The 21,640-nt window shown below is 39.1% G+C and overlaps 1 protein-coding gene across 1 annotated transcript in view; it reads right to left on the bottom strand.

The window, feature by feature from the left end:
• GSAP (gamma-secretase activating protein) overlaps positions 1-21,640 on the bottom strand; it is a 104,380-nt gene that overhangs the window by 35,696 nt on the left and 47,044 nt on the right. The window contains exons 13-19 of the mRNA XM_011927720.1: positions 15,541-15,618; positions 13,804-13,881; positions 8,299-8,391; positions 7,954-8,171; positions 6,147-6,216; positions 5,522-5,604; positions 2,397-2,450 (exon numbers count right to left, since the gene is read on the bottom strand). Of these exons, the coding sequence (XP_011783110.1) occupies positions 2,397-2,450; positions 5,522-5,604; positions 6,147-6,216; positions 7,954-8,171; positions 8,299-8,391; positions 13,804-13,881; positions 15,541-15,618 (674 nt within the window). The remainder of the gene's footprint in view (positions 1-2,396; positions 2,451-5,521; positions 5,605-6,146; positions 6,217-7,953; positions 8,172-8,298; positions 8,392-13,803; positions 13,882-15,540; positions 15,619-21,640) is intronic.

Below are 21,640 nucleotides of genomic sequence, written 5' to 3'. Positions count from 1 at the left end.
CCTGCCCCACCCCCCTGCCTTTCTGATTGTGGATCTCAAGACCCTCCCCTAAGAGTGTCCCACCTCACACCCTGGAGGAAAGGAATGCTTCCATAAAAATCCCAGAAGACTAGGTTGGGGAAGTTTCCCCATAGCTGAACAGGTGGAGGTTCCTGGAGGGTGGTGAGTCCAAAGAGGGCATGGAAGCTCCATGCCCCTTCCTCCATACCTTACTCTATGCGTCTCTTCATCTATATTCTTTGCAATATCCTTTATAATAGGCCACTAAACATGTTTCCCTGAATTCTGTGAGCCACCCCAGCTAATTAATCAAACCTAAAGAGGTTTCGTGGGAACCCCAACTTGAAGACAGTTGGTCAGAAGTTCCAGAGGCCTGGACTCACACCTGGTATCTGAGGGTGTGGAGGGTAGTCTTGGGGACTATGCCCCCCAACCTGTGGGATCTGACACTGTCTCTGGGTAGGTAGCGTCAGAACTGAATTAAAGGGCACCCAGCTGGTGTCTGCTGCTTGGTGCGTGAGGAAAGAATTCCCACACATTTGGTAACAGAAGTGTTTTTCTGTGTTGATGATTATTGTTGCAGTGCAAGAGAGGGAAAACACAGTTTGGACAGAGTTTTTCCTCACACACTTATTAATTTAAAATAATAAAAATAAAAAGACACTGCCATCCAGTGGAATCCTATGGAGTCACTAGAAATTATAATAAGTTTACATAGCAACATGAAAAAATGTTTACAGTAACATAATTTCTAAAATTTATCTAATATCTCTAGATTACAATTACTACTGTGTAAAATATGCATACCTATAACAAAAGCCAAGAGGAAATGGGGGAGAAGAGACAGTTGGTACATTAGAAACTATAGAATTGTGGATGATATTTCTTTCAAAATTTTTCTTCACTGGTTTGTTTTTCCATTGAAGAAATTATGATCCGGCATGGTGGTTCACACCTATAATCCTAGCATTCTGAGAGGCTAAGGCAGGAGGATGACTTGAGGCCAGTAGATTGAGATCAGCCTGGCAACATAGCAAGATCCCATCTCTACAAAAAAAATAAGAAAAAATAAGAAACTGGATGGGTGTGGTGGCTCATGACTGTAGTACCAACTACTCAGGAGGCTGAGATGGGAGGATTGCTTGAGCCCAGGAATTACAGATTTTAGTGAGCTATGATCATGCCACTGCACTCCAGCCTGGGCAACAAAAGGAGACCCCATCTCTAAAAATAAAACACATTATGGATTTGGTAAGACTAGTGGAAAAGGCAGAAACAATAAACAATAAATAAAATGAAAGGGTAGAATCTTTTAAAACACCTTTTAAACTATTAACAAAACCTTTCTTTTCTCTTCATCTTCATATGTTAGTAGGACTTCACAGCAGTCCCATGCTTTTGCCTGGAAACACAGATCATCAGTCTATTTTTAAGGGATTCTTCTTAAGACCAAAACCTAGAACCACTAACCTGGGCCCCAATCTGCCCTCTCCTGCCCGCAGTGAATCACTGTGACCTCAAATGCTACAGCCTTCCCCCAGCTACCCAGGCCTAGCTTGCCCTTCACAGATACAAAAGAATCAAATGGAAATAAAAGGCATCAGCACCCGGAGCTCCCTGCTGCCAGAAGTTGAGATTTCCCAGTCTACATCAAGCTATGATTAACAGGAGGCAATGCCAAATGCCAAAAACAACAAAGGAGCTTCAAGGAAACTGTGCTAAAACACTCCCCCTAGTTTTAACGACATACATATTCTTTTCTACTCACTCCACCCCATTCTCCTATGGTACTCCGAAACTATTCTGAAGCCACCAGGTTGCAGAAAGACACTAACAGCTAAAGCTTAATGTTCAGAGGTTGATGGAGACCACATAGTAGGCCAATACAGATCACTCTTGAGAAACAAAAAAGCTGTTTTTAGAACCAGAAGGAAATTAGATAATCCTAGCCCACATCACTTAATGGTTTTAAGACTGGAAATTCTGTGTCTGTGTGTGTGCGCACGCGCGCGCTCATTTTGAGGGAGTAATAGTTGTGCAAATAAAGTAAAAGCAACTACCAGCCTCTCTAAAGATCATCTACCAGACCTCCCTTAGTACAGCCTGGCCTGAGGCACAGTGGCAAGTGCTAGTTTTGGAAGGTTTAAGTTGAGCACCGTAATTCTCTTCTATCTTCAGGAAACCACCTTCTTCAAAGAGCATTCCTGAGAATTGCCATACTATCATACTCAGTGATCACTCACCCATGTAGGAAGGATTCTCCAGAAAACCCACCCTATTGCCTTGCCCTCCCCACCCCAGCCAATTTGCAATCCCTTTTGGAACCACCATAATAGTCAGGCAGCAGAGCTTTAATCATGTATCTGTACTTTTGTTTCTTGCTGTAAGGGACCTACCTTCATAAAAGGCAATGCAATGTCTTCTGTCACAAGAGTTATTCCAGGAATTTCCTATAGTGGGGAAAAAAACACACACACTGCTGCTCATTGTATGAACTACCACTAGCTCAAGCTTTCAGGGAGTGTTTTCTGCACAGAAAGAAGCTAAGGGCAGCCTCCAGTTTCTAACCTCTACTTTAAATAAACCTTGGAGCACATAAATAACAGTGAATATAGCCTAGCCTATCTCTTGCCTCCAGAAGGGACATATTCTTTAAAGTCACAATTATAATAGTTGACAGGGTCTCTAAAGGAAAGGAAAAGACAATTACAAAGAAATAGAGAGCAAATAGGGTATTTTTATACATTTCTATTAAAGAACAAATGAGGCAAATTATGTTTGCACCAAATGTAACGATAAAGGGGAAATGTTTCATTATCAATACTCCTTCCTCTCTTCTTTCACTTATATGTATTATAGTTGGCCCCTACCTCACTAGAAGGAACCAAGACTAACGGGATTCTTGCATGACTTGGCTGGATAATTGTTCTGTACCTCGTTGTCCTCTGTAATTTCAGAGGTAAGAGCTCCTCATAAAAAAGTTTCTGCAGCAGCCAGGCGCAGTGGCTCGCACCTGTAATCCCAGAACTTTGGGAGGCCAAGGCTGGCAGATCACTTTAGATCAGGAGTTGGAGACCAGCCTGGCCAACATGGTGAAACCCCGTCTCTACTAAAAAACAAAAAAATTAGCCAGGCATGGTGGCGGGTGCCTGTATTTCCAGCAACTCAGGAGGCTGAGGCAGGAGAATTGCTTGAGCCTGGGAGGTGGAGGTTGCAATGAGCTGAGATTGTGCCATTGCACTCCAGCCTGGATGACAGAGCAAGACTCCATCTCTAAAGAAAAAAAAAAAGTTTCTGCAGCGCTATCATCATGGTAAATCTGAAAGGTGAACAATTCATTTCAAGAAGGGCAAATGATAGCATTCTGCTAACTAGTGAGCGTTAAAACAGAAATTAAATGATAAACTTTCAAGATTGCCCTTTATTCACTATTACTTTGAAAAGTGTATCTGTATGTTAATTTTATTCACTATTACTTTGAAAAGTGTATCTGTATGTTAATTATGTAAGTAGCCTCTCATCTGGTCAAATCAGCTTCCATTTCCTTAAAAAAAGTAGGTAAGTATATAAGAAAATATTTTAGGAAATGTAATGTAGAAATAAAAATTGGTATTTGTCTAGAATTTAAATGACCAAGATTTTACTGATACAGAATATTCCTGTAAAAAAAGGGTATCATAGTGACAGAGAAATAAATTTTCAGAACATGCAAACAACTAAGTTCTTCATTGTGATGGTTGAAAGCCGTGATAAGAATCTATTGTGAGCTTCATTTATCACTACAGAGGATACCTCAAAAAAAACATTAAAATTTCATTACGGTTTTAGGTTATAAATAGCATTTTAAAAGATATATAGTTGTTTGCAAAACATAATTCAGGATTATCTATGTGTAAGGGCATCATATTTTCTATTATCTTAAAAAATCCAAGTCAGTTGTCTCCTACAAAAGTGTGAAGTCCATGTTTTCTCCTGTGGCAACTTTTTATTAAGGTTGTAGCATTAAGAACATTTGCAGATTAGAGAAAAGTAAATGATTTACATCATAGCTAATGATAAGCATAGACTCATAGATTTTTCAAGATTAGAAGAGATCTTTAAGGTAACCTAGTCCAATCACAAGAAGTTTAAAGCAACATGGCAAACTCCAAGATTCGTTCAGTACGGAGAGGTTATAACCACAGGTTTCTTTATATCGCTCTTCTTGTGGGACTTACTGATGTCATCCTGTGCATGTCCATAATAGCTGCTCCGCACTGCACAATCTTGAGAAGTGCAAAAGGGAAGCGTTACCCTCAAGGTGATATTCTCACACCACATCCAGTTAACATGTGGCTCAGTCTTTTAACACAACCCTGGGAACCAGTGGTCCCAACTGCCTCCTGGACACTTTGAACACAGGACATAACAGCAGGGGGTTGGTAAGGGAGGGAGCGGAGATGTGCATTTCCTGACTTCAGGGTGGTGTAACCTGCAGACTTCCTGTCGTATGACCACAGGGTCTGCATGTCTATTCACATGTGTTCCGAAAGAAAAAAGTGGGCACCTAGAGAGGGAACAAGCTCAGGCCTTTCCCTTAAATTCTAAGGTTAGGCATAAAAATCTAATAACTATGACAGTAAAAGACAAAGAAAAGGCCTTTAGGAAAGCACTGCCACTGTGCATACCAAAAATTTGGAAAGTAATCAAACACACTTGATACATCTTTTTTAAGGACTGTACTTAGACAGGGTCTAAACATAAAGTATCACCATTTATCCTAGTACATCTTTTCCTATGACTGTGTTAAATTCGACTTATTTTTCTAAATACCTTTTTGATATAAACTTCTGCCTCAAAAGCAAGCATGTAGTTCTAATATCTAAATAAGAAACAAGAGGCAGAACTTTTTCAGGCACAGCCAATACATGGTTTTCACTTGCTGGGCCAGCAAAACTCTGTCTACTGTACCATATTCAAGAGAAAATGAAGTGTTTTAGCTCAACACGTCCTAATTTAAAAGGAGGGAGTCTGAACCGACAGGGAAAAAAAGTCAGTTGGGGTGAGTGTGCCTAAGATTGCTGACTTTTACTGATCCTGAAGCTCTAGAGTTATTACCGAGTTTTTTTAATAGGGCAGGAAAAAGAGGTCATGAAGGTCCTTATCTACCAAGTATAATAGCAGCAATCCACCCATTCCTCACTTACATAAACCTAGTACATATCGTAATCCACTCTAGTCACTTAGAAAATAAAAATACCATGATACATGTTTAGTTCTGCCTGGTAACAGGAATAATAATAAATACCCTGTGTATCTGCTCCTTCGGTTTTACTGTTTTTATACAAATACTTTTGGCCAATAGCAGGGATTCGCTATTACTTTTCTGCCAAAAAAAGAAAAAAAAAAAAAAACTCAGTTCTTTATCAGTCAAAACAGTAGTGAAATCACGACCCTGATGACTATAAGAGGGGTGTCTAACAACTGACCCACAACTGGGAATTGATTTTATTTGCACACAGCATACACAGTGTTAACTTACTGTATTCCAAGTGAGCACTGAGGAATGTGGCAATAGTTTGTCCACGTTACTTGTCTCGGAATATACACTCCAATATGAAGAAGCTGAGTAGATTTATTTTAAATGGGGGAAAAAAGATGTGGTTTAATAAGATGATGACAGCATTGTAATTCAACCAAAACAAGCAAACCAACAAAGTTTTCATTGTCTTATCCCTCATCCACAAAACGGTAACCATTATGATTTTATCTACTGACTAAAATGTTCAGGTTCTGCTTTTTACAATGAGAACAATAACTTAGTACTATATCTACCCAAATGACATTATGTCACTTCATACGAAACCAGCCAACACAAAACGGGGCTAAGAAAGTTACATCTTACTGGGAAAAAAAATCACTAATAAGGTTACAGAATCAAGGTCCTATCTTGTATCTCATCAATCTCTGTACAGCCATAGATTCTTAGAAAACCACAAGAGAATGAAATTTAATTAGCTGCTGACTCCGATAGTTTTTTTTTTTTTTTTTTAATGTACTCCTAAGCAGCATTTGGACAGGTTGAGGCATTCATTATCAACTTACTGCTTTCCCTGAAGCAAAAAGGTCAAGTATTCAACTTAAGGTGCAATATCAGCAACACTTACCAATTATAAATTCCTGAATGAGGTCAAATGAATGGCAGGCAGAGACATTCTCAGAAATCCATTGAATAATCTTTAAAAAGTCAGACAAAACTCTGTTGGTATTTAAATCTGCTCTCTGCCTCCACTACCAAAGAAGTACAAATATACATGAAGCTTTTGCATTCTATACCTATTTTAGAATTGCCTAAGAATATACTCACTTCTACACTATCTTCAAGATACATAATGCAATTCTGGGTAGGTAAAACAGCATATTATAAGTGAGATCCTTTTCATACATCTTTTAAATAAATCTCCTTGGCTGGGAACCAAATAACGTTCTTCAACCTAACGTTTGTGCAAGAATAGGTCATGTTATAGCAAATCACCAGTGGAAAGAGCTGTGGGATCCAGGAAAAAAAGCAAAACAAAACCACTAGGCTTGGAGGCAGCAGAGCTGGGTGTGAATTCCAGCTGGGCCTCAGTGTGAATACGGACACACCAGTTAACCTTCGTGAGCATCACTGTACTGTCTCCCGAGGAGGGATAATTCCTGCTATACCATCAACTCTCTCATCTCCATAATCATCCTCACCTGCTGCAGGAATGTTTGCCATCTCAGCACTGACAGATAATATAAGACACGCCTAGCTATGGTGCACACTTGCACTTCTGCTCCTACCAGTAAGCTGTTTTATTCAAAACCTGTTTATGCTATTGTACTTATTTTCAAAATCAGGTAATACAATATTACTATAGACAAGTAAAATGTGAATGCAGAAAGTGTCATTGGGTCAGTAAAAGTTGAATGTTTTGGAAAGAGTCAAAGGCATGTCTTTAAAACACTAGAAAAGCAGGTTCAGGGGAAACAACTAAAAAAGATTGGGTAAAAAATGCCTGGTATACACAGATTGCTTTGTAAGGGTCTTTAAATTACTATATCCTTAGACATAAAAATTTTTTAAAAGTAACAGGAAGTTAGAGGTAACTCATTACTAGTGCTTTTATGCTAGAAAAATGATGTTGCACTTCAATTAGCAGATGCACGAAGAAAGGCTTGAGTCAAAACATGGGTGAATAACGTATATTTTAATGTTTTAGGTTAAAATGTCTAATGTCTTTTTTTTTTTTTTTTTGTAGTTAACCAGCCACTCATTGATCTTAACTACATCTGATAAGGAGATTTCTCTGACTTCACAGGATAGCTGTAAAATAACACAGGAAGTGTGTGGATAAACTTAATAAACGCTAATGTGAAATACAAATGTAAGCTATTTTTATTATAAATGTAACAAATAGCTGCCACAGATTTTAGTCCTTTTGATAATTATAGATCAAATACAGACCAGGAAAAAAAGTAGATATTTAAGAAGCGCATTATTTATGGAGCTCTTCATTGAAATGTTACTGACACAGCTAAACATTTATTCCCAATAAGGGAGTACCCAAAATAACAGAAACACCCTGAGTCTGAGACCTGGTAGGGATCCATAAAAAAGCAGCACAAAAGACGATGATGTCAGCAGAAAGGCCACACACCTCAATTAATTGTAACTAAATAAAAATAACTCCTGACCATTTTCTTTCTTTTTTTTTTTTTTTGGGGAGACAGAGTTTCACTCTTGTTGTCCAGGCTGGAGTGTAATGGCACGATCTCGGCTCACTGCAACCTCTGCCTCCCAGGTTCAAGCAATTCTCCTGCCTCAGCCTCCCAAGTAGCTGGGATTACAGGCATGAGCCACCGTGCCCGGTGACCATTTTCAACCACAAAATAAATGGGTTCAGTGTCATCTATCTGCCCATTTTAAAACATGAGCTATCTTCTCACCTGGCTTTCCAGGAACCGTGTGCCTTGACCGCAGTAGAGCGCACAGTGCAACGCGGCCATCTTCTCACAGTCTAAGCGGGTGTTCTGCAGAAGCTGTAATAAAGATGACTGGCTGAGCAGTGCTCTATAGAGCTTTCCAGAACAACAATCCAGTACCAGGGACCCTGATAATGACTGTAAATGGCAATGAGGTAGTGTATCAATCATTTCATTATTTCCTGGCCAAAAAAAAAAAAAAAAAGTAGATCAGCAAACAACACAACCTCCTTTCACCCAAACATAGACTATTAAAATCAAAACAAACTCAAATAGGCCACCTCTACAAGAGAAAAACTATAGCCGTACCTGTCAGAAAGAGACTGTGGCAGATCAGGTCTGGATGCTGAACATTAAGTAGGTGGAAGAAATGACCAGGTAAGTAAACAGCCACATAATAGTCTATAGAAGAGAAAGATTTGCATCATCTACATGTGGTAAGAGCTGCACAGGTACAGAACGTCACATTATCCCTGCATTTCTCTGAATATCTCAAAAGGCAAAAGTTTTACCGATGTAATAAGCTATCTAATGACAGTCCATTTTTTTTTTTTTTTTGAGGCAGAGTCTTGCTCTGTCTCCCAGGCTGGAGTGCAGTGACCGATCTCCGCTCACTGCAAGCTCCGCCTCCCGGGTTTTACGCCATTCTCCTGCCTCAGCCTCCTGAGTAGCCGTGACTACAGGCGCCCGCCACCTTGCCCGGCTCGTTTTTTGTATTTTTTTTTTTAGAGATGGGATTTCACTGTGTTAGCCAGGATGGTCTCGATCTCCTGACCTCGTGATCCGCCCGTCTCGGCCTCCCAAAGTGCTGGGATTACAGGCTTAAGCCACCGCGCCCGGCCTTTTTTTTTTGAGACAGAGTCTCATTCTGTCACCCAGGCTGGAGTTGCGGTGGCGTGATGTCGGCCCACTGCAGCCTCAAACTCCTAGGCTCAAGTGATCCTCCCCACCTCAGCCTCCCAAGTAGCTGGGACTACAGGCCTGTGCCCCCAACACCCCACTAATATTTTCTATTTTTACAGAGATGGAGTCTGACCATGTTGCCTAGGCTGGTCTTGAACTCCTGGGCTCAAGCAACCCTCCTGCTTCAGCCTCCCAGAGTGCTGGGATTACAAGCATGAGCTACCACGACCAGCCACATTTCTCTTACTAGGTAAACCTCATTTATTTCTATCTTTGGCTAATTTTCTTCAGATATTTAGCCATGGTTATCTTAATTTATACCTGCAGTTTTGTTTCTAAGTGATTTGTGGCTTTATGTGAATCTAAATGATCTCAGAGTAAATTAGAATAAAAAATATCAAGCAACATGAATTATTCCTTAATCTAGTAGGCTGGAAATAGCTTATATTGGGAATTTTCTTCATAATTTCTGCCAGTTTGGGGAAGCTCTAAAATTTTGTTGCCCATGTTCGTCCACTGATCATCATCATCAGCAGCAGCAGCAGGAGCGTTTTGTTTAGAGAACCTTTAAATCAATATTCATCAGAACAATCTCTGCAGACACACTGACACTTTGTGAAGTACTAATTTATTTCCTTGCATATCAAGCTGACTAGAATTCACACCTTCGGTCCCTGCACTAGATATTTTTGTACCAAGAACATTTGTACTCAGATGGAGACAAGGTATAAAAAATAGGTTTCTGGAGAATGGAAGGGTGGAAGTAGCCCTTGCCAATACTTTTTCTAGGATCTTAAAAAACAGAAATTCACACAGTAGTAATTTTATATAGATGGAACATTTAGATTATAAGTGAGCCAGCTAGACTCCTTTTCCTAAGAAGTGAAGGAACACATGCTAATCATTTGCATAGAAGGCGTTCTGTGGAAAGGAAAGAGGATACCAACTCAAACCAGTTGACTTAGAAGTGTCCTTTCAGTCAACGTGGATTAAATGATGCTAAAGCGCCTAGCACGAATGGTGGCAGTCATTTTATTATGGCAACACTTTACTAGCAAAACACAAACAACAATATAGTGGGACATAATGAAAAGGATATAGGCATCAAATGACCTAGTTACCTCCCAGCTGTACCACTTAACTAGTTAATTAGGATGGCACTATATCCGTGGGGAGGTGGCATTTGAAAATATATGACAGTGATTTGGGTTGCCACATCACTGAGGCAGGGAGAGGGAGATTCCTATTTGGCATTTGGTGAGTGGGCTCCAGTGATGGATGTTCAGTCCCTCAATGCGCAGGGAATTATTGTCTCACCAAAAGGGTCAGTAGTATCTGTGGTAGGCTGAATGATGGCTCCTGAAGATATGCACGTGCTAATCCCCAGAACCTGTGAATAGGGTAAAAGAGACCTTGCAGATGTGACTAGGATTTTGAGATGGGGAGACTATCCTGGAATATCCAGGTAGACACAGGTAGGCACAAAAATCCTTATGAGATGGAGATTGGACTAGAGAAGAGAAGACGACCATACGATGAGGAAAGTAGTTGGAATGAAGTGGCCACAAGCCAAGAAATACTAGCCTCTAGTCAGGGGCGTCCAATCTTTTGACTTCCCTGGGCCACACTGGGGAGATGAATTCCCTTGGGTCACACATAAAATACACTAATGACAACTGATAAGCTAAAAAATTTTAAAAATTAAAATCTCAAAAAAAAATGTTTTAAGAAAGTTTACAGATCTGTGTTGGGCCACATTCAAGCCATACTGGGTTATGTGCAGCCCATGGACCAAGGGTTGGACAAGCTTGCTCTAGAGGCTGGAGGGAGGACACAAGGAACAAATTCTTCCCTGGAGCCTCCAGAAGGCACCAGTCCTGCCCACACTTTGGTTTAGCCCCTTCAAGACTCATTTCGAACTTCCAACTTTACAGAACTTTAAGAGCATGTCTGTGGTGTTTGAAACTCTAAGTTTGCCGTAATTTGTTACAGCAACAATAAACTAATACAGGATATGCTAACTAGCCTGATTTGATCATTCCCACAATGTATACAGGTATCAAAACACCACATTGTACTCCATAAATATATACAATTACTATTTGTCAGTTAAAAACAAAATAAGGTAGGGTATTATTTTTATTGGCTGGGCACAGTGGCTCATGCCTGTAATCCCAGCACTTTGGGAGGCTGAGGCAGGTGGATTACTTGAGGTCAGGAGTTCAAGACCAGCCTGGACGGCATGGCAAAACCCCATCTCTATGAAAAATACAAAAAATTAGCTGGGCATTGCAGCATGTGCCTGTAATCCCAGCTACTCAGGAGGCTGAGGTGGGAGGATAGTTTGAGCCCAGAAGCCAGAGGTTGAAGTGAGCCAAGATCATACCACTGTACTCCAGCCTGGGAAACACAGCAAGATCCTGTCTCAAACAAACAAACAAAAAGTTTGCTAGGAAGATTTGATGAAAGAACTCTGTATCAATTTATTATATTTTATTTGCTGACTTTTCTAATAAAGATCTTATATGGAGAAGAAAAGGTACCACACATAAGCAGAAGCTATATGTATACTCATATGCCACATGTAAAATGGACACTTTAATTCTTATAATTTCAAGAAAATAATTTAATCACCTATATTTAGTTAAAACTTTAATGTTTGAAAACATTTAGACTGAAGTTTTACATTTTTAAAAATATATCAAAAATGCTATAAGATAAAAATCAAATTCTACGAATAAATATTTTTAAATTAAGTACTCTAGGATTGTAACACTGACAACACTAATTATCTTTTCTAGTTTGGGCAGTTATGTTGCATACCATGTGGGTGACTGATGGGATCATTTCACTTCATTTTCTCTCAGTTTATTCTGGATTGCATTAGAGAAAAATACTAAAACAACACCTCTAAACAAAATACTTGATAAAGTTTTAGTTGAAATAAAATGCTAAGAAAACAAAATAACAAAATCTTTAAAGAAACTATTAATAGGCCAGGCGTACTGGCTCACACCTGTAATCTCAGCACTTTGGGAGGCCGAGGCTGGAGGATCACGAGGTCAGGAGTTCAAGACCAGCCTGGCCAAGATGGTGAAACCCTGTCTCTACTAAAAATACAAAATAATTAGCCAGGCATGGTGGCACGCACCTGTAATCTCAGCTACTTGGGAAGCTGAGGCAGAGAATTGCTTGAACCCGGGAGGCGGAGGTTGCAGTGAGCCGAAATCGCGCCACTGCACCCCACCCTGGGCGACAAAACAAGACTCCATCTCAAAAAAAAAAAAAAAAAAAAACTAATAATAATCTAGGGTCCCTGATAAAAGACACTGAAGTAAGCCTAAGCACAGAGCTCACTCTTTCTGAGCCTCAGTTTCGTTATCTGTAAAATGGGGATAATATCACCAATCAGAATTGCTGTAGGGAACAAGATAACAACTAAAATACTTAACATATAGTCCTCATTAAATAAATAGTAGCTCCTTACTTATAAATATATCTTTCTTATATAGAAGTGTTTGGGGTTCATGGAAAATTTCAAAAAGTTATTCTTTAATATTTTAATCAATATTAGCCCATTTTAATAGGGTGACAGTCCAGGGAAATTGCATGTAGTTAGTAGCTAAAAATATATTACTCAAAAAAACAATATTGTTGTCATAAAAATTACCTGTAGAGCAGTTTTCAACTGGGTTATGATTTTGTGCCCATAAAACGTGCTTAAGAAGGAAAGACAACATGTGTAAGATAGCCTATTTTTACAAGCTTGTATTTCTGGCCTCTCCACATGCTGAAGACCACAGATTAAATCTTGCCTGCCCTTTGCAAGTCATTCCCAGGGGTGAAAAAAGGAAGGATACCTTTGCCCTCCCAAAGTGCTGTTTTCTTAGTGGAAAGTTTCCCACATCACTCTTGAGATGGGATGCTGATAAAGCATTGCTGATAAGAATCAAGTCCCAGACCCAGGAAACCTTCTATAATATTTATCTCTCTTATCACAGGAAGCAGTAGAACCAGGCTTCCCTAAGGCAATTTCCCACAAATTCAGAGATCATGTTTAAAATTTGCCCATACTGGCCTACTCAGCTTAAGTATCCAACCTCATCAATAGTAGCATTCAAAATAAAAATCACTTTGCTCAGTTTCCTCACATTGCACTCTCCCAAACATGCGTCATGACAGTAGATGGACTGTGGAATAGGGATGGAAAAAGATATCAAAGAATTACATGCTCTAAACCTGAAGCTCCTTTTTTAAAGGAAATGTTCCATATGCCATGTTCCATATGCAAGCAAGTAAAGCATTACTTAGTCTTGTGCTAAACTTTGTGCCCCACATCCCAACTGGCATGGAAAAGCAGCTTTCAGGCGGGAGGTACAACAAACTCTTTCTTTATTTTCTTTATTATACTCAGGTTCCCTTCACCATATTTACTCAATGAAAAGAACTCAAGCTGATCCATAAATCATTAATGGGACTTGGAAGCTTTTCAAGATTAGCAACAGGAAATAGACAATTTCCCAGGGGCCCCTGTCCTCTCTATAATCAAGGGATAATAAGATGCATTATTTCTCATGGGCTATTTGGGAACATCTCATACAAGTCATCATTTTTATGCTAACAAATGGCTTTTTAGGCTGCTACCAAAAAACATAAGAAAGCTCACAGCCTAGGTTCTCTAAAAAGGGAAGATACATCCCCCAACCCTTTCAAGCCAAAGGCTAAGGAGTTGACAGGGAGGGGTGTGTTCCACAGAAAATCTTCTCTTGTCAGACTTCAAGTGGGTCATTGACTGTCATCACAATCCAAGTCTCAAAGAGGCATGAGAAATGGGATAGTATAGAAGGCTGAGGTATACCATGCCCAGGAAGAAGTGTTCAGAGCAGGGGGTATGATCTCTCCATCACTCACCAAGGTTGAGAAAAGTAATGCCCTTTGTCACGTGTGAGCCAACATTCTCAAGAGAAGTGGTGAAGGTCTTGCTGTGTCCTGCAAAGAGAGAACAAGAAGCCAGAGAATGTTAAACAAAGAACCAGAACTCCACCCAAGGCAGTGACTATGTAACACACTAAATTTTCAGTGACCTGAAACTGGTAAGTGAGCATCTTTAGACTTCTAGATTTCATGGTTCTCCTCATTCTCCAAAACCCAGCACTGAAGGTGGATAATCTGAGGTCAGTCACACTCCAGTAGTTGTTCTGGGCTTATTATAATCTTAGACCATGACAGGTGGATTGTTCAGGGAGGAGAGGATCTGAAGGAATTTACTTAAAGATCCAAGAGATAGAGATGACCATATGGCTCATTGGCCCTCATTCCTCAAGGCTCACTGCCACACACATGCAGTCATTAAGACCCTCTGAGGCTTCTCCAAATCACTTACAAATCCCACTTTTAGTTAGGAAGGGAATTAGTCGAGCTAACAACCTCAGTATATTGGCCTTTCCTCTCTACTTTCTAACTCTTAATCTTCAGAAAAGTTTTATTTACTGGCTTTGATCAATAGATTAACGATTAGAAACATGCATGAAAATTTTCCACAAAAATCTCAAACTTATACGACTTAAGTATGAATAGTATCTATGTCTAGTTCTGAAGTTACTTTAGTTTCTCCATTAAGTTCTTAAACTTTTTTACCTTGATCTCTAACCTAAGGAGGTAATATTAAGTTCATCTATAGAATAAGCAGCTCTGGTGTGGCTTGGCATAATTTTTTTAAATATTGGAAAAATTTTCATCTTTAAAAAACTTTAAATACACCCATAGTATATACTGCACAAATACTCATTTTAAGGAACTAAACAAGCAAAACAATTACTCCCTAGCATGGTTCAAACTAAAAACTATTACAGGGCACACTGTGATCAACTACAGAACCAGGAGAAAATAGGCATTTGACTGCTGCTCCCTAGACTGTTTATCAGTATCTCGGGCCATAGATGTGTGCAACAGAATAAATGTATCTTAGATCTAAAACCTGTTGAGGTCTGAGATCATGGATGCTTTCAACTAAAACCCTATGTAACTCTGTAAGTTAAATCTATAGATACTTTCCAATTAACAATAACTAAAAAGCAAATAAACACACTTTGGGTAAATATCTCCCTCAGGATTGGTCCACAAGCTTAGAAAAATATATAGGCCAGGATAAAAACATACAATATATAAAAATAAGTAGCTAACTTGATATTCACCATTGGCAACTTTCTTCAGGAAATATATATCCTGTAAGTATACAGACATAGAATGAACTGATAAAACTTGATTCAATGGTAATCTCAGCTGGGCATGGTAGCTCACACCTATAATTCCCACACTTTGGGAAGCTGAAGCGGGTGGATCGCTTGAGCTCAGAAGTTCAAGACTACACTGGGCAACATGGTGAAACCTCATCTCTACAAAAAATACACAAATTAGCTAGGCATGATGGAACACGCCTGTAGTCCCAGCTACTTGGTGGGCTGAGGAGGGAGGATCACTTGAGACCATGAGGTTGAAGCTGCAGTGAGCAGTATTCATGCCACTGCATGTGACAAAGGGAGACCCTGTCTCCAAAAAATTACTAATAACACTGTTAAGAGCTATCTAATTTGCTACTATTTGGAGAAAGTTATTATGTAAAAGTAACAAAGAAGACATGAAAAATACCTTTATGAATGTAAAACACTGAATACGTGATTTGTTCCCAAGAGGCACACTTCGGGCTGTAACATACACACAAACTTCCTAGAAGAAAGTATAGTAGAGTTTAACAGAATCTATGTTGTAAATAGTTTCCTAAACCACTTAAACTTACTTCTATTCCTTTAGATGTCCTGCCTCATCTTACCTCACAGATTATTCCCAAGTCCTAGAAGTGGTCTATTAACAAGTTGCTATGAAATTTCAAAGCAGTAATTTTTTAGCGCACACTATAAGCAACGTATTGTGGCAGGCTATTGAAGGATAGGAAAATGAACACAGATATACTCCTGCATATGAAATCATGGGGTTCTAGACAGTTTCCAAAGCCTCATGAGATTCTCCTAATATGCATGCATTGTCCTTCCTTATCTAGTTTGTCACCTTCTAATTATTACTAACAGCTATGAACACCAGTTTATCAAAAACTGTGTTCATTTCATAGAAAGTTTCCAGTCTCTAGTTTATCTTGATTGAAAGGAAAAGTGTGATCTATCTTATGGGTCAGTGAAAACAAATGTGGCATGTGAGTCCATATCCCTCCATAATTGGGTCACTGAAGTCATTGGCCCAAGGCCAAAGGAGAGCTCTTGGCATAGAACGGCCTTTCCAGGTAAGTCTTGACCCCCTTCACTTACCGCGTCACTCCAGAACACCCTCAGCTTTCCCCACCTCTCTCAATGTGTGAAACTGTACAATATCTCTAGCAGCTGCTGCTGTATGGACTAATGTCCATCAGTGACCTACATACAAATGAGGACAATATGCTTAAACAGATATATCTATTCTAATGCATTTATGTGATTAACTGAAATAGGAGATTGACAGGTAGAAAGTAACTCGCAAAGGAGTCAGGAAACCTGAGTTCTAGCCCCAGAGCTAATGTTAACTAGCTGTGTGAACTCAATCGCTACTCTACTTCAGTGGATTTCAATCTTTCCTCTACTTTACTCCATTAGTTTCTTTATCAAAGAATCATGGTAGAAAAAAAGTCAATTTCCTCTAAGAGGGCTATTCAAGGACGTTTATAAGCATTCTGTTACAGTATTTGTCAACTGTGACTTTTTAATGACATTTAACACTGCAAAGTATTGTCAGCAGTACATTTTATTGCAATTAGCTTAAACACAAAATAGCAAAAAAGAATTACTTCATCAGATAACATGTTAACAACTCTATTAGATGTAAAATGACTGTTATGGTTACTGAGCACACAATAACAACTTTTCTTTACAATTACAGCCAACTCACTGAGAATAAAAGTAATCTATCACTAAAGTATAAACAAAATAATAATTATAAGAGTTACAAAAGTCTCATATACCACTTGGACTGCTTTCATACAGTAAACATTATCAGCAAAAAACTACTGGTTTATCCATTGTTTTATATACTATAATCACAAGGAACATGAAATTGCTTTAAAAAAGACAGACTATAGACTCTCTAGTAATAAATAAAAATTAAAACAAGGCACCATAATTTTCCTTTAGAAGTAGTTTTTTAAATGATAATGAATACTGTCAAGGGAGCATGTGCTTCTTACACAATTCTCAAATAGTAGTGAATGAGTGAACTAATACAATATCTCAGAAAAATTGTTTCACAGAGGGTTAAATATATTCATAACTTGTGTTCACCTAGTAGTTCTTTTAGGATTCTATCCTGGGAAATGAACATGACAACATAGATCATAACCTCCACTCTAAGAAATTATCTGCACTCCATCCTTTAGAGAATGAAAGTTGTTTTTTCTCATTTGGAAAAAAAGTGAGATGTAGAATAAATGTACCTAATTACATATTCTAAGAACCATATCCAGAACTTACAAGCAAATATTTCCAAATTGTTAGGCCATGCTTACTTGCCCCACCCAATCCCAAAGGGAAAAACAGACACAGCAAGGTGAAATGGTATGTACACAGGCTCTGTGAAGCTATCCAGCAGAACTTTCTTTGACAATGGAAATGTTATATACCTGTATAGTCCAATATGGTGGCAACTAGCCACATGTAGTCATTGAACACTCCAAATGTGGATAGTACAACTGATGCACTATTTATTTGAGACGAAGTCTCACTCTGTTGCCCGGGCTGGAGTGCAGTGACACAAACATGGCTCACTGCAGCACTGACCTCCCAGGCTCAAGCAATCCTCCCACCTCAGCCTTCCAAATAGCTGGGACTACAGGCGTGTGTCACCATGCCTGGCTAATTTTTTTTATTTTTTTAAGAGACGGAGTCTAGGTTGCCCAGGGTGGTCTTGAACTCCTGGGCTCATGTGATCTTCCTACTTTGGCCTCCCAAAGAGCTGGGATTACAGGATTTTTTTTAAAATTCTATTTTAGATTCAGGGGTACATGTGAAGGTTTGTTATATAGGTAAACTCGTATCATAGGGGTTTATTTTTACAGATAATTTCATCACCCAGCTATTAAGCCTGGCACTCAATAGTTATTTTTTCTACTCCGCTCCCTCCTCCTACCCTCCACCTTCAAGAAGACGCCAGTGTCTGTTGTTCCCCTGTGTTCATGAGTTCTCATCATTTAGCTCCTATCTGTAAGTGAGAACATGAGGTATTTCATTTTACCGTTCCTGCATTAGTTTGCTAAGGATAACAGCCTCCATCCATCTCCATCCATGTTCCCACAAAAGACATGATCTCATTCTTTTTTATAGCTGCAGAGTAATCCACAGTATATATGCACCACATATTCTTTATCCAGTCTGTCATTGATGGGCATTTAGGTTGATTCCATGTCTTTGCCATTGTGAATAACGCTGCAGTTAACATTTGCATACATATGTCTTTATGGTAGAATGATTTTTAATTCCTCTAGGCATATACCCAGTAGTCAGATTGCTGGGTCCAATGGTAATTCTGCTGTTAACCTTTGAGGAATCGCCATACTGCTTTCCACAATGGCAGAACTAATTCACACTCTCATTAACAGTGTATAAGTCTTCCCTTTTCTCTGCAACCTTGCCAACATCTGTTTTTTGTTTGTTTGTTTTACTTTTTAATAGCCATTCCGACTGGTATGAGATGGTATCTCATTGTAATATGTATTTGCATTTCTCTAATCCTCAGTAATATTTTTTCATATGCTTGCTGGCCACCTGTCTTCTTTTGTAAAGTATCTGTTCATGTCCTTTGCCCACTTTGTAATGGAGTTGTTTTTGTCTTATAAATTTAAGTACCTTGTAGATGCTGGATACTAGGCCTTTGTCAGATGCATAGTTTGCAAATATTTTCTCCCAATTCTGTAGGCCGTTTGGTTTACTCCATTAGTTTCTTTTGCTGTGCAGAAGCTCTTAAGTTTAATTAGATCCCATTTGTCAATTTTTGCTTCTTCTGTGATTGCTTTTGATGTCTTTGTTATGAAATATCTGCCCATTCCTATGTCTAGGATGGTATTGCGTAGGTTTTCTTTCAGGATTTTTATAAACTTGGGGTTTTACATTTAAGTGTTTAATCGATCTTGATTTGATATTTGTATATGTTGTAAGGAAGGGTTCCAGTTTCAATTTTCTATATATGGCTAGCCAGTTATCCCACCACCATTTATTGAGTAGGGAGTCTTTTCCCCATGGCTTTTGTCAGCTTTGTTGAAGATCAGGTAGTCATAGGTGTACAGCCTTATTTCTGGTTTCACTATTCTGGTACCAAAACAGGCACATAGGACTTCCAATACTATGTTGGATAGGAGTGGTGAGAGAGGGCATCCTTGTCTTGTGCCAGTTTTCAAGGGAAATGCTACCAGTTTTGGCCCATTCAGTATGATGCTGGCTATGGGTTTGTCGTAGATGGCTATTATTTTGAGGTTTTCCTTCAATACCTAGTTTACTGAGAGTTTTTAACATGAAGGGGTACTGAGTTTTATCAAAAGCCTTTTCTGCATCTATTGAGATAAACATGTGGTTTTTGTCTTTAATTCTGTTTATGTGATGAATCACATTTATTGAACTGCATATGTTGAACCAACCTTGCCTCCCAGGGATGACATCTACTTGATTGTGGTAGATTAACTTTTTGACATGTTATTGGATTCAGTTTCCAAGTATTTTGTTGATTTTTGCACCAGCATTCATCAGGGATATTGGCCTGAAGTTTTCTTTTGTTCTTATGTCTCTGACAGGTTTTTGGTATCAGGATGATGCTGGCCTCATAGAATGAACTGGGGAAGAGTCCATCTTCCTCAATTTTTTGAAAGGGTTTCAGTAGGAATGGTACCAGCTTTTCTTTGTACATCTGGTAGAATTCAGTTGTGAATCCATCAGGTCCTGAGCTTTTTTCGGTTGGTAGGCTATGTATTACTGATTCAATCTGGGAGCTTACTATTGGTCTGTTCAGGGAATCAGTTTCTTCCTGGTTCAGACTTGGGAGGCTCTATGTGTCCAGGAATTTATCTGTCTCTTCTAGGTTTTCTAGTTTGTGTGTATAGAGGTATTCTTAGTAGTTTCTGATTATTTTTATTTCTGAGGGGTCAGTGGTAACATCCCATTCGTCATTTCTAATTGTGTTTATTTGGATCTTCTCTCTTGTCTTCTTAGTCTAGCATGGGTTCCTGGAGTTGTACATTTACTCACCACTTCCCTGAGTGGCAGAGGTTCCCCTGGCCCTATGTCACTCCTAGGTGGGCTGTCATCCTGCCTCGCTTTTCGCCATACTCCATGGGTCAAGTTGTTTCCTTGATTAGTCCCAATGTGAACATCTGGATGATTCAGTTGAAGGCCCTGCATTTACTCACCCCTTTTGTTCTTCCCTGTGAGAGTGGCTCACATTAGCTGCTTCTAGTCAGTCCAGGATTTTTTTCTTTCATTTTAATTAGTGTAAATGTAAAGTATGTGGCTAGTGGCTACCATACTGGACAACACAGCTCTAGAGCACTGGTTCTTAACCCTGACAGCACATTAAACTTACCCAGGATCACAGATGCCCAGGTTCCACCTCAGAAGAATTAAGTCAGAATCTCTGGGGGTATGAGACTCAGGTATTCGTATTTTTCAAAGCTCACAAAATGATTCTAACGTGAACCCAGGTTAAGAACCACTTTTGAAATCAGCAGATTTGGATGTGAATCCTGCTTTTGGTTTACTAAATCTATTGCCTCAGGCAAGTTAATTAAATTATCTAAGCCTCAGTTTCCTCATCTGTAAATAAAGAAAATATAGAACTTATTTCATAGGGTTCTTGTGAGATAATTAAATAAGATATTGTGTATAAAGAGATTGTTATTGTTAGATTGTTAGTTGCAAAGAAGTTATATCTGGCTATAAAGGTTAGCTGGTATTATTATTCCATAACAGTCTTGCTGCTATTTACAAGCTGGAGGAAGTCACAGTTTGAAAAAAATAAAGCATGCTCTTAAGGGTGTATCTGAAGATTTCTAATGAAATTCATCAATGATGAAGATAACATCTCAATGTTGGCTAGCCTTGGGGAAATCATTTGGACAATGAAAACTATCATGGACAAAGTTCTCCAAGGGAAATTATCTCACTGGAGCAATTATTTAAAAGCTCTATAAAATGCTAAAACATAGGCCTAATATGGGAACTTGTGAAGAGCAACTCTTGCAGTTATATGAATAGGAAGGAGAATTTACACACTTTCCTACTCACTACCCTCCCAATAGGTGGTGCACGAGAAAGAATTACAGCCACTGACTTAGAACACACAACAGCACTACAGCTTCAGAGTTGACTATTAGACAGGGAAATAGTAAGATATGCTTTCAATGCTTAGAAAGTCTGATTTATCCTTTTTATTCGAAAAATCTATATAAACTCATGTTAAATAATACACAAGTGGCCTGACAGCAGCAGTGGCAGCAGCACTTTTGCCCACCACCAATCTCATGGGCACGCTCATCACCCAGATCGTAACTTCTAGTTCCTTAGAAGACAGCCGTCTTTATTTCTTAGTGTTGGGAAATTCAGGACAAATTTTTCAAGAATATAAAAAGTAGGGCCGGGCACGGTGGCTCAAGCCTGTAATCCCAGCACTTTGGGAGGCCGAAACGGGCGGATCACGAGGTCAGGAGATCGAGACCATCCTGGCTAAC

The sequence above is a fragment of the Colobus angolensis genome, unplaced genomic scaffold (assembly GCF_000951035.1).
Source record: "Colobus angolensis palliatus isolate OR3802 unplaced genomic scaffold, Cang.pa_1.0 Scaffold74, whole genome shotgun sequence".
Classification (NCBI taxonomy): Eukaryota; Metazoa; Chordata; class Mammalia; order Primates; family Cercopithecidae; genus Colobus; species Colobus angolensis.
Note: the sequence above shows the minus strand (reverse complement) of the source record. Positions and strands in the feature narration are given on the sequence as shown.